This window comes from Oncorhynchus gorbuscha, linkage group LG26 (genome assembly GCF_021184085.1).
Source record: "Oncorhynchus gorbuscha isolate QuinsamMale2020 ecotype Even-year linkage group LG26, OgorEven_v1.0, whole genome shotgun sequence".
NCBI classification, from domain to species: Eukaryota; Metazoa; Chordata; class Actinopteri; order Salmoniformes; family Salmonidae; genus Oncorhynchus; species Oncorhynchus gorbuscha.
Window position 1 is genome coordinate 27,446,811 of NC_060198.1, and position 13,316 is coordinate 27,460,126.

At 44.9% G+C, this 13,316-nt stretch overlaps 1 protein-coding gene across 2 annotated transcripts in view; it reads right to left on the reverse strand.

The window, feature by feature from the left end:
• LOC124015518 (ATP-citrate synthase-like) overlaps window positions 1-12,496 on the reverse strand; it is a 28,719-nt gene extending 16,223 nt beyond the window's left edge. The window contains exons 1-6 of one of the 2 annotated variants that reach the window (XM_046330776.1): window positions 12,311-12,496; window positions 7,480-7,659; window positions 4,162-4,284; window positions 1,896-1,958; window positions 1,354-1,544; window positions 37-116 (exon numbers count right to left, since the gene is read on the reverse strand). In XM_046330776.1, the coding sequence (XP_046186732.1) occupies window positions 37-116; window positions 1,354-1,544; window positions 1,896-1,958; window positions 4,162-4,284; window positions 7,480-7,638 (616 nt within the window). In that variant the 5' untranslated portion in view covers window positions 7,639-7,659; window positions 12,311-12,496. The remainder of the gene's footprint in view (window positions 1-36; window positions 117-1,353; window positions 1,545-1,895; window positions 1,959-4,161; window positions 4,285-7,479; window positions 7,660-12,310) is intronic. The other variant, XM_046330777.1, reaches the window with a different exon arrangement.
• Between the last annotated feature and the right edge of the window lie 820 nt (window positions 12,497-13,316).

Below are 13,316 nucleotides of genomic sequence, written 5' to 3' on the forward strand. Positions count from 1 at the left end.
GGGTTGGATGTGGTAGGAGTGTATGACAGGACCTACCCAGTGGGTTGATCTCAAGGTAGGTGAAGTACAGGTCTTCATACAGGTTGAACAGTCCAACGATGAAACTGGCCAGAACCCTGCAGGAAGAAATAACCAGCCAACAAAAACTGTTTTATAGCTACACCTTGACCTTTTAACTTTCCCTAAAACGCAGACAGACCCTTTCTCCTCCTTAGTATGTGCAGGGAAATAAATATGGTTCAGTGGAAGATCTGCCAACTGACTGTTCATTCTAATTCATTTCCCTTAGTCATAGAACTTTCCTTTCAAACAGTGAGTCACACCCTTTATATAACACTAAATCCATAAAAACCAGAGCCAACATTAATAAGGAAGAAGTGAGGGAAAGAGGGAGGGGTGGAGGCAGTGTTGGAGGAGGAGCCAGCTCTATTCCACTGCACCTGTAAATTAGCCGGTGAGCGTCGCTTCAATGAAGGAAACATCTCATTTACTCCCGCCTCCTCCTGTCCAAACAGATGGGTGGCTGTGGTGGGGGCAGTATTTCTTCCTCTCTCCCTGCCTGCCTGTCTGTCTGTCAGCTGTGCAGGCAGCTCTGTGGCCTTGTGACCACGTCTGTCTCCTGTCTGTCAGGAGGGCTACTCTAGCTACCAGGAGAACCCTGGCCTCAGGGAGTGAGGGGGTCAGGCCCGACACATTGCACTCACAGTGACTAAGCTCATCTCCTACTGACAGGTTCTGATGGGCCCACCACTCCGTTCGGGGATCCAAAGGAGGGAAGTGGGTTTGGGGGGGGGCGTGAACAGTGCAGAGCCATCTTCCTCAATGTCAGCCGAGACTGTGGTGAGCCCAGCCCCAGGCCCTGCCTGCCTTCACAGAGAGCATTTTGGAGTGAAGGGGGGGGGGGGGGGGGGCACTGTATCACGCCCATCAAAATAAACGTCAGGCTCCGGGAACGGGCTCCTCAGAATAAGACTAAGGGGGATGAAAGGAGGGGGATGATTGAAGAAAGGAGAGCTCGTGGTGGAGGGAGTTTGTCATTTCCCTAATGGAACTCACCCTCCTCCTCCTTCTCCCTCCAGCATTACTGCATTATCACAGAGTACCTCCCCATCGCTTTCCCCTGTCTGTTTTGTAGTGAGTGGTGCTTCCATTGCTTGCCAGCCAGCTTTAGTTTTACGCAACAACAACAGGTTCTCTCTAACCCTCCACTTCACTACCTCAGAATGAACGAGGTTCTCTCCCATAAACACACATGTCATTCATCTAGTATCCTGTTATTTCAGCGTGCAAATTCTCTCCCTCACAAAGTAGAAATCTGTTTTGAAATGAATGCACTGCCTTCGCGCCACTCACGCTCTTTTGTCCGCAGCGACATGGGTCAGGAGCTGTTTCCTCACTGCGTCTTCAGTCAGCTTCTCGTCCACTCCTACCAGAAGCTTACTGGCCTTAGCGTCCACATCCCCCACGTCTACCCCTCCTTCATGGTGGAACAATACGTAGTCTCCCTCCCGCGTGGCGTAGACACACACGTAGAACTCCTCTTCCTGAGGGATAGGGAGACACACACCGGTCAGTTATAGGCGACCAGAGACGTGTACGCCATAGAAGCCAGTTGGGTAATTCACTCCCAAAACTATCTTCATCGCCCGTTTTCGTTCTGCACTTAAAGTGCTCAATCCTGACAACTTGACTGCTGACGTGCGTCACCGTTTGGGATGGCATTAACAGTGGACAAATGAATAAAATACTATAGTATTGCTTCTTTGGTGAACTGTCCCTTTAAAAGTATCTCACACAACTCACGAATAAAATTAAAGTAAGTTGGAAAACCTGTTCGGCTGCAGTCCTCTGTGAGGTGGCTAGACTAGAGAAATCTCATCACGTAGATAGTTCACCTGCTTGTGGGCTACGAATGGCTCGATGAGGAAGTTCTTCAGGATCCCCTTTGCTTTTCCCACCTGAGAAACACACACACACACAGCACTTATTTAGAAGCTCACAGACAGACATTGTGTTGGGGAGAAATAGAGAATTGATGGAGCAAAAAGGCAGCTTTTAATTTGGCAAAACCATCATTGATTCCCACAGGAGCTGTAGCGAGTCAGAAGGATCCATCATAACGCAACACTGCATTTGTTTACAGGTACGCCCTCAGGACTAATAGAGGGAGAGAAGCAGAGAGAGAGAGAAAACGAGAGAGGGAGGCTATAAAAAGCAGTATGAATGAACACACCGCAAGGCCCCAAAGTGAACACAAAGTGGCCACAGAGCAGACACAAACTAAATAGTCAGGCCACGGGACAAGAAAGTGTAGTTGAATAAAGCCTGAAAAAAGGAGGCCCAAACGGACAGAGGATGACGTCCACACAGAGCAGCGGTCTAGTATAGTCCTAGGGGAAACAAGAGCTCATTTAGCTGGCTGTCACACTGCCTGTGTTAAAAAGGTCCCCAGGCATAAAACAACCAGGGACTGCCCGGGAGAGCAGTCAGCCGACGGAAGAAAAAAGAGAAAGGAGAAAAAGGAGAAGGTTGACATTTCCGAGAGATGGAATAAAAAGGGAGGGACGATGAAGGGAGAAAAGAGGCCATCGGATTAAAGACGAGCTGAGGCCAAACTAGCCTGAAATCATCTCCATACTGATTCTCTCACTGCTCCCTAGAGAACGAGGGAGGAGACGGCGGAAGAGAGGGGCGAAAAGGTTGGAGGAATATATTGATTATGGAGCTCAAAAGTTGTTTTTTTTTAAGTAGAAACGGTGAAACATGATTGAAGTTTTACACAAACTTAAAGTAGGGACCAAAAATGGGTCAATTCAACTGATATGATGCATAATAACCACTGACCGTTTCACACCCATTCGCCTGGTAACACATGCACTATCCTGGTTACACCCTATCACTGAGGGACGCTATGTAGTCAAAGAGTATGGGGGAAATAGCCAGGCGAGGAGTCATCAACCTCTGGGAATAGCGATTTGATAAGATGGGGAGAAACAGAGTGATGGGTTGTGAGAGGAGAGCGAGAACAAAAAGTCGAGCTGACAGACTGAATTGTTCACAGTTACTGAACTCTACCCCACCTCTTCTCTTCTCCGGACACAACACCCTGTCTCTTTCAGACACACACACACTATAGAATGTCATTCACTTACACAAATAACACATACTGTAGCATAATACCCAGTACCACCCTCTAATCTCAATATCCAGCTACTGCACAAGCACCTACCTACACACACATAGATTCTGTGTTGTACATATGTGGTAGTAGAGTAGGGGTCTGAAAGAACATACTTAATGTGTTGTGAATGTATTGTACTGTTTAAAATTGTATAACTGCCTTCATTTTGCTGGACCCCAGGAAGAGTAGCTGCTGCTAAGAGGGATCCGTAATAAATACAAATACACTAACGATCCCATCTACAGCTACCCAAAAACACATCTAAGCCATGAAAACACACAACATATTGTGAAACATGTTCTATAACAGTAACAAGTTAACCAGATTCTAAAATAACAGCAACGGCTGTTCAAGCCAGTCGAAACAAAAGGACTAATCCAGATCGACACCATCTTAACGGTGAATTCATTTATTTCTTATTGATGGTCTGCAGCAGCGACTGACGTTTTCATCTAAAATGTCTGGCCAGTGATATATCCAGCAGCCCACAGCTGCCTACCTCTAACGCAAGCCCGCGCGCACTCCCTCCCTCGCATAGCCCATGGTTTATGAAGCACACAAACATGTACGTGGCACACAGAGTGATGGACCTACTGTAGCGTGCTCGGCTTACACCGAAACCCGTTTTACTCACAGGCAGGACTCTCCGTTCTCGGCTGACTGGCTCGATTGACTAGCACCTGACCGAGAGCCGATTAGCAACCTGTGCACCTCTGGAGGCAGCGTTTAACATGCATCAAAAACAAACACACTTAACCTGGATGGGTAGTACTAATGGGCATGGGAAAGAGGGGATGAAGAGAGAAATAAGAGAAGAGAGAGAGAGGGCTGAGTGGAACCAAATGCTCTGCAGGAGACAGGAGTAAACAGTGAGCAGAGTGAGAGAATTCACTACAGTGCAGACTGAAGAGCCTTGTGGGAGGTGGGTTTCAATGTGCATGACCAGGAATGTGTGTGTGTGTGCGCGCACAATGACCTACCATGGTCTCTCTCATGAGGTGGGTCTTCAGCCACTCTCGGACACCTTTCAGGTCCAGGTTGACACCCACCAGTCCCAGCTTCCCCCGCCGCTTGATCAGCTGGTCTGGCTTCACTACCAGCCGCTATGGACCAGACAACACGGGTCCAACTGTTAGCATCACAACACCAGGATAATGGACATAAAGTGACTGTGATTTAGTGATCATCCTTAGACAAGACTACCCATGACAGGATAACGTAGTTCGCCTCACATTAACACATTGCTCATTTGTTGTTTTATGATAACAGGTTATATGCCGACGATGACGTTTATGTGTGGGGGCAAAACGGGCGAGTTCACTTCAGGTATCATTATAACACTTCAAATCCTCAGCATTTGAAGCCCATCTTGATGACAGCCATATCTGTAGGTCAGGAGGTAGGTTTACGGGTCCTCCCTCAAATCAAAGTTTATTGGGAGCGTACACAGATTTGCAGATGTTGTCGCTGTTGCAGCGAAAATGCTTGTGTTTGTAGCTCCAGCAGTGCAGTAACACAAACATATTGCAAAAGAGTACAAATAAATAAATATCAGAACGAGTCTGGAATATTACATATAGTGCATCCGGGAAAGTATTCAGACCCCTTGACCTCTTCCACATTTTGTTACGTTACAGCCTTAATTCTAAAATTGATCAAATAAAAACATTTCCTAAATCAACAAAGTGAAAACAGGTATTTTGACATTTTTACAAATGTATAATTTAAAAAACACACAAATACCTTATTTACATAAGTATTCAGACTTTGCTATGAGACTCTAAATTTTGCTCAGGTGCATCCTGTTTCTATTGATCATCCTTGGGATGTTTCTAAAGCTTGATTGGAGTGTGGTAAATTCAATTGATTGGACATGATTTGGAAAGGAACACACACACACATATATATATATATAAAAAAATAAATGTCCTCTCACTGTCAACTAGATTTATTTTCAGCAAACTTAACATGTGTAAATATTTGTATGAACATAACGAGATTCAACAACTGAGATATAAAACTGAACAAGTTCCACAGACATGTGACTAACAGAAATTGAATAATGTGTCCCTGAACAAAGGGGGGGGGGCAAAATCAAAAGTGTGGCCACCAGCTGCATTAAGTACTGCAGTGCATCTCTTCCTCATGGACTGCACCAGATTTGCCAGTTCTTGCTATGAGATGTTACCTCACACTTTCACCGAGACAGGGTGTCAGGATGAGCCTGCAGGAAGGGTACCACATGAGGGAGGAGGATGTCTTCCCTGTAACGCACAGCTTTGGGATTGCCTGCAATGACAACAAGCTCAGTCCGACGATGCTGTGACACACCGCCCCAGAACATGACGGACCCTCCACCTCCAAATCGATCCCGCTCCAGAGTACAGGCCTCGGTGTAACAATCATTCCTTCGACGATAAACGCAAATCCGACCATCACCTCTGGTGAGACAAAACCGCGACTCGGTAGTAACCAAAAAAACAAATCAAAATCTATTTGAGATTCTTCAAAGTAGCCAAGAGTGTGCAAAGCTGTCATCAAGGCAAAGGGTGGCTACTTTGAAGAATCTGAAATATATTTAGATTTGTTTAACACTTTTTTGGTTACTACATCATTCCATGTGTTATTTCATAGTTTTGATGTCTTCACTATATTATTCTACCACGTATAAAATAGTAAAATTGAAGAAAAACCCCTGAACGAATAGGTGTGTGCAAACTTGACTGGTACTGTATATATTTTTATTTAACTAGGCAAGTCAGTTAAGAACAAATTCTCATTTACAATGACGGCCTACCCTGGTCAAACCCTAACCCGGACGACGTTGGGCCAATTGTGCGCCACCCTATGGGACTCCCAATCACAGCCGGTTGTGATACAGCTTGGAGTTGAACCAGGGTCTGTAGTGACGCCTCTAGTACTGAGATGCAGTGACTTAGACTGCTGCGCCACTCGGGAGCCCACTATATAGACAGTATATGAATAGAAAAGGTGTGTACAGCAGTAGTTATAGAAGATAAGCCATGACTAGAAAACAGTATATACATATGATGTAGGTAAAACAGTATGTAAACATTATTGAAGTGACCAGTGTTCAATCAATCTATGTACATAGGGCAGGAGTCACTAAGTTGCAGGGTAGAGTACCGGGTGGTAACCGGCTAGTAACAGTGACTACACTGTTGGCCTGGAGATAGAAGCTGTTTATCAAAAGTCTCTCGGGTCCCTCCTTCCATTCCTCCATCCTCCCCCTGGCTGCTACCTCTCTTGGGTTAATCAGAGATGGAGAGAGAAGGGACTTTATGAGACTTGAGCCATTATCATCTGGAGTGCTGCCAGTAAAACCAGGCAGAGAGGGCCCAGAGAGAAAGTTAATGTAATTTCCTAATCAATCCTGTCAAACCGGTTCATGTGTATCTGGGTCTACACCCGCCCTCCTCTATCCTTCTCCTCATCCTCCTCCACGCCCTAAAACAGCCTCCCAGCTGAGTGAGTGAGTGAGTGAGTGAGTGAGTGAGTGAGTGAGTGAGTGAGTGAGTGAGTGAGTGAGTGAGTGAGTGAGTGAGTGAGTGAGTGAGTGAGTGAGTGAGTGAGTGAGTGAGACAGACAGACACAGGAGGAGAGAGAGATATATATATATTTTACCCTGGGAGATGAGTCATACTGTAATTCCATTAGACCCCTCTTTCTCCCAGACTCCTCCTCCTCCATCTCTGAGGTAATTATGACTGCTCTTAAAGAGAGTGTCTCCTCCCATTGTGGATGTCATTTTTTTATTCCTCCTGATGCATTCCGATGACGATGCGGACATTCATTCTCCTCTATTCTATTCTCCTCTCGACCTTGCTTCATGTACGTTTTCACAGCCAGAAGAGTGGCTGGAATGAAGATGGCCCTGCTTGCCAGGACGTTAGGGTCCTAACGAGAGCCAGGAGACCACTCTACTCTCTCTTCCATTAGCCTAAGTGATTGTGTCCGCAAACAAAATGTAGCATTTCACACAGGCTGCAGTCGGGGAAGGTGGCTGCTGTGATAAGTCATAGAGACAGATTTATGACTATAAATGTAGCCAAACTGAATCTACTGACTGCAAAGTAATGTAATCCTTGTTTTGAGCAAACATTTAACCTTGCGTGGGTCAGTCATCCTTATGAAGAAATAGGTGATGTCTGAAAAGACAGTCGTGCCATTGACCGTTGGTGATTGAATGACATAAGAGCTGCTGTTAAGACATAGGTACTAGGTCGGTATTTGGTTCTAAAGAAAAATGGGCCTTCGATGGGTCAGCTATTCCTTACCTCAGTGAGTAGCCAGGGGTGGTCCTGTGCCAGCCGGTCAAAGTCGGTCTCAGTCGTCACGTTGGCATAGCGGAACCGGTTCTGGACAGCTGCAGATGTACAGATATACTTATAGAGGAACTCCTTCCCCGTCTGCTCCGAGATGGCTTTGGCTGACATGGTAGATCAGAGAACAGTGGTCTGAGAAGAGAGAGAGAGACAGGTCAAAAGCGAGAGATTAGGTAAACCCGATTATAACCACAGGTGCATACCAGTACAGGGTGACTAGCTTAAGTCCAAGATATTCTAGTTAATGTTCCCAAATATGACACATCAGAGAGGATAGGGCCAGCCTTTAAACAACGACAGCCTCTTACATGATAACTATGGTATATAGTGAGCTATTCATTTACACACAAACTGCAGATCGGAGGTCTCTATGTTGTAGGATCTGCCCTGTCATCTCTTCAGTATGCGATCCTTTATTGGCCCAGCTATAAAATAAAAAAACCTTGTTCAGGCAGGCAGTGATGCTGACGCTAAGTTGATTAGCCCAGGTCTAGGATCTGCACTCTAATGGAGTAATGATCCCTCATCTGGCTGCCACTCAAACTCAGGTGAACCCCTAGACAGACACACAGCTTTAATCACCAGAGACAGCACAGAGAGGGGGCCTGGAGTTTGTGTAGAGGACAATAACCAGACAAACACACACACACACGATAAAACAACCTTCAGAGAGCCTGATGCATTGCGGTCTCAAAACAAACACCGAGAAACAATCACCCACACGTAGACACACCTTGAACCTACTGCTATTGAATAAAGGGTGTAGTCAGCGTTTGTACTGCTAGGGATAAACAGTTGGTAAAGGACATCACACCAGAAGGAGAGGACTCTCTACTATGAACTACACATTATGAGACGTGTCAGTGTCAGAGGTGCAGCCTCATACACAAACAAGATGAGCCTGATGGCCCGATTGTCAGACTACGGCGATGTCATGGTCGCGTGTATAAACCCTGTAACGGGTAAAGGGTCGTCCTGGTATGACGTGGTGACCCGGAACTCCATACTTGGGATATTGAGGATATTCCCAAGAGACTATCAAAGGCAGCTGTCTGTCAACACGCATGTATAAACATCAGAAATGAGATATTTGGAGAGGGTCAGGACAAAGGATTTGATCATTCTTAAAATGAACATTTAATTATTATTCATTATACAGCAGAATGTGGTACCTGGATGTCCAGACTCACAGTACCAAACGTGACCAACCCCCATCCTCCACCACACCCCCTGCCCCCTCGTTATCCCCCAGCCCCCCCTCCCTTTCCTTCCGCCAGCACAATGTGGCAATTCTGTTGTTATTGATCTGGCCTTGGTTTCCTGATACACTCACTAGGCAGAGCGTTATCATTGCTTTTACCACAGACCAGATGGATATCAATGATGACAAACGTGTCCCATTACTGTGCTGATACAAACCCACTCAGGTCACTAGTCTCCGTAATATCACTACTAAGAAATTGACAATAAAACAACAAGTTGCTCTTCAGTATTCTTGCAGTGATGGACCACCCAGTCAACTTGCCCTCTGTGTCCTTCATCAGATAAAGAGCCCTGTGGCGCAGTGTTGCAGCGTCACTACAGCCTGGGGTCCGATCCCAAGTGGGTGCTAAGAGGCATAGCTTGGGCGGGTCATGTTTCGGCAGACACATGACCCGACCTTCCCCTCTCCAGAGCCCGTTGGGGTGTTGCAGCAATAAGACAAGATGGTAATTGGAGAGCATTTGAAAGTCACGAAAAAGGGGGTAGAATTCAGATAAAGAGCCTGGTATCTACCAGAGAAGGCTTTGCTCTGGGCTGCTGCCCTGCTAGCCCTTGATTAGCCCTTGATTAGATAAATGAATGGAGGTGGTGTTGGAGCATCTTCAGTATCGATCCCTCTTCTCCTCTTCTTCCTGAGTCACTATAGCTCTGGTCCGAGGCCAATATAACACTGGATGGGAGGAGAGACAGACTCACTACAGTAGATCTGTCTATTTCCTCTCTGCTAGAATCTTGTCAGCGCTATGAAATATCACCCCTCCTCGCCAACATAAATGATCCAGCACGGATAACATTGATCAAGTGTGGTTGAAGCACGCAAACACACACAGATGAAGGCACACACACACACCAGAAAATATGCATATCACACACACACTTATCAAAACCACTGACACCTACAGCAGAAACACAGGCTTCTTCTGGTAAAAATCTGATTTTTAAAAAAGCACTGTCTTTCACAGCACTGAAGTCAGAATGCAATTAACCTTAACCTGGCCTGGTCCCCTACACCTCCAGATTGCCTTCCCATATACTACAATAACACCGAAACATCTGCACCTGGTTCTGACAGGTAGAAATTACAAATATACTTCAGTCCTTCAAAAATTTAAAGAAGCATCTGTCTGCCTACTAGAGAAGACATCTGTTCTGGACTAATGAACTTGGGGAAAGCAAGGAAGTGCTTTCAAAAAAAGCAAGAGCTGTGTTTTGAGAGTGGACTAATAATGCATGATTTGTGTCAATTAAGATTCTCTATGAATCGGATTCCAAGTTTATTAAAATGCATGATCACTTGAATATTCTGACTTAAAAAGAAAACCGAAGGCAAAGGTAGCTGAACTAAATGACTATGGCACTCACTTCTGTCATCATGAAGTGCTTTGAGAGACTAGTCAAGGATCATATCACCTCCACCTTACCGGTCACCCTAGACCCACTTCAATTTGCGTACTGCCCCAATAGGTCCACCGATGATGCAATCGCCATCACACTGCCCTGTCCCATCTGGACAAGAAGAATACCTATGTAAGAATGATGTTCATTGACTACAGCTCAGCATTCAACACCATAATAGCCTCCAAACTCATCATTAAGCTTGAGTCCCTGGGTCTCAACCCCGCCCTGTGCAATTGGGTCCTGGACTTCCTGATGGGCGGCCCCCAGGTGGTGAAGGTAGGAAACAACATCTCCACTTCGCTGATCCTCAACACTGGGGCCCCACAAGGGTGCATGCTCAGCCACCTCTTGTACTCCCTGTTCACCCATGACTGTGTGGCCATGCATGCCTCCAACTCAATCATCAAGTTTGCAGATGACACAACAGTAGTAGACTTGATTACCAACAACAACAACGAGACGGCCTACAGGGAGGAGGTGAGGGCCCTCGTGTGTGGTGTCAGGAAAACAACCTCTCACTCAACGTCAATAAAACAAAGGAGATGATTGTGGACTTCAGGAAACAGCAGAGGGAGCACCCCCCCTATCCACATCGACGGGACCGCAGTGGAGAAGGTGGAAAGTTAAGTTCCTTGGTGTACACATCATGGACAAACTGAAATGGTCCTGAAATAAGTTGCAACAGTGCCTCTTCAACCTCAGGAGGCTGAAGAAATTTGGCTTGCCACCTAAAACTCTCACAAACTTTTACCAATGCACAATTGAGATCATCCTGTCGGGCTACATCACCGCCTGGTAAGGCAACTGCACAACCCATAACCGCAGGGCTGTCCAGAGGGTGGTGCGGTCTGCACAACGCATCACTGGTGGGCAAACTACCTGCCCTCCAGGACACCTACAGCACCCGATGTCACAGGAAAGCCAAAAATATCATCAAGGACAACAACCACCTGAGCCACTGCCTGTTCACCCTGTTATCATCCAGAAGGCGAGGTCAGTACAGGTACATCAAAGCTGGGACCGAGAGACTGAAAAACAGATTATATCTCCAGGCCATCAGACTGTTAAACAGCCATCACTAACACAGAGAGGCTGCTGCCTACATACAGACTTGAAATCATTGGCCACTTTAATAAATTATCACTAGTCACTTTAATAATGTTGACATATCTTGCATTACTCATCTCACATGTACATACTGTTTTATATACCATCTATTGCATCTTGCCGATGCCGCTCTGTCATTGCTCATTAATATATTTATATGTATATATTCTTATTCCATTCCTTTACTTAGATGTGTGTGTATTAGGTTTTGTTGTGGAATTGTTAGATTACATTTTAGATATTGCTGCACTGTTGGAACTAGAAGCACAAGCATTTCGCTACACTCGCAGTAACATCTGCTAACCATGTGTATGTGACCAATCAAATTTGATTTGATTTAGTCAAAGACATAAAGTTAAATAAAGGTCAAATATAAATAAATAAATGATTCATTCATTATGACTTCCATTCTAACAGAATGAAATAGGTGAAAATGATTAAATGGCAATAAATAACTACATTAAAAGGGTAAAACGGACATTTTCTAAACAAATAAACATGCCACAGCCCATGAGTTGACACATACATTTAATAAAAATAACTATAGTAAATTAAGCCGTGGCCACAACGCTTTCATATAAGGTCTTCATTCTGTATGAAGTCAAGACTGGTACTGTTGATTGACCAGTTCAACTCGTCTTGTGTCTCTCTTTCTTTCCCTTACCAAGTCTCTCTCTCTCACACACACACACACACACACACACACACACACACACACACACACACACACACACACACACACACACACACACACACACACACACACACACACACACACACACACACACACACACACACACACACACACACACACACACACACACACACACACACACACACACACACACACACACACACACACACACACACACACACACACACTTTATTTGTGTTAGCTTTTTAAATTTGATTTACTGCGGATGTTACACTACTTGATGTAACTTTCAAGTCAGCTTTCAATTACTCTTTGCAATCTGTAAACATCCAAATAAATCTACATCTAGATATACCTCACCTTTATATCTTGAGAGTTGTGGAAAAGATCTCCCAGGTTTTCTGTTGAGAAGATTAGGATCGTTTGGGTTGAGAAACGATATGAGCCGGCAATGATCCCGCTAACTGCTCCTTCTATCTGTGGCTTCGCTGTCGGCGTGGACCACTGATTTCACTTCTGGGTTCTCAGTTTTCTCCCCTCTTCCTATCTGACGATAGACTTGGCTGATATCCCTGCTCTCTGATTGGGTCACACCACCCCATGGCTGTTGCTTCATAACGCTCACGCCCACCTGTCGTTGAAAGAAACGACTACGCTGTTCAACTGTAGGACACTGATTGGCTGGCATTGTCTGTTTAGTACTGTAGCCAATCAGAATGGAATAACGTCATCATATAAAAATAAAAAAAACAGTAAAATTGTCTCCATTTTTCAATTAGACTAAAGGTTTATAACATTCTGGCACCAGTGAACTGAAGTCCATCTACATTAAGGCTATTTATATTTTCCCGTTGCTCTTGGCCTTGACCATATATAGATACATATATAAACATGTAGCCAATGACTCACCAAAGGCATTTTCATTCAGTGGCCTTCAAGTAAATTGTACAAACTGCAGTAGTGTGCTTTTTTTTAACACTGGTATTATTATTTGTGTGAATCCCAAACGATTTGCTTTTGAGTTTGATTAATCAGGATACCATTTTTTTGTTTATTTTGTTCGAGTAATATTTGAAAGGGGGAGGTGCCTTTATGCACCTCAGAGTCTTTTGGGGTTTCGTGGAATCTGAGATCCTTGAGACGTCCAATAATGCATTTAAACCAAACCAAGGATTGCTGATGCTTTGTCTTTGGCCATTGAGCGGCTCTGAAGCCGCCGGTCGGCCATATTGGCCCTCCCCAGTAGGAGCAGTCCTCCATAGGAATACATTGAATTCTATTTCAATTAAGTGTTTTAAAGGAAGAAAATATAATGTATTTAAGTATATTTTTAGTTATAGTGGGGACAGTAACATTAGTCATCTAA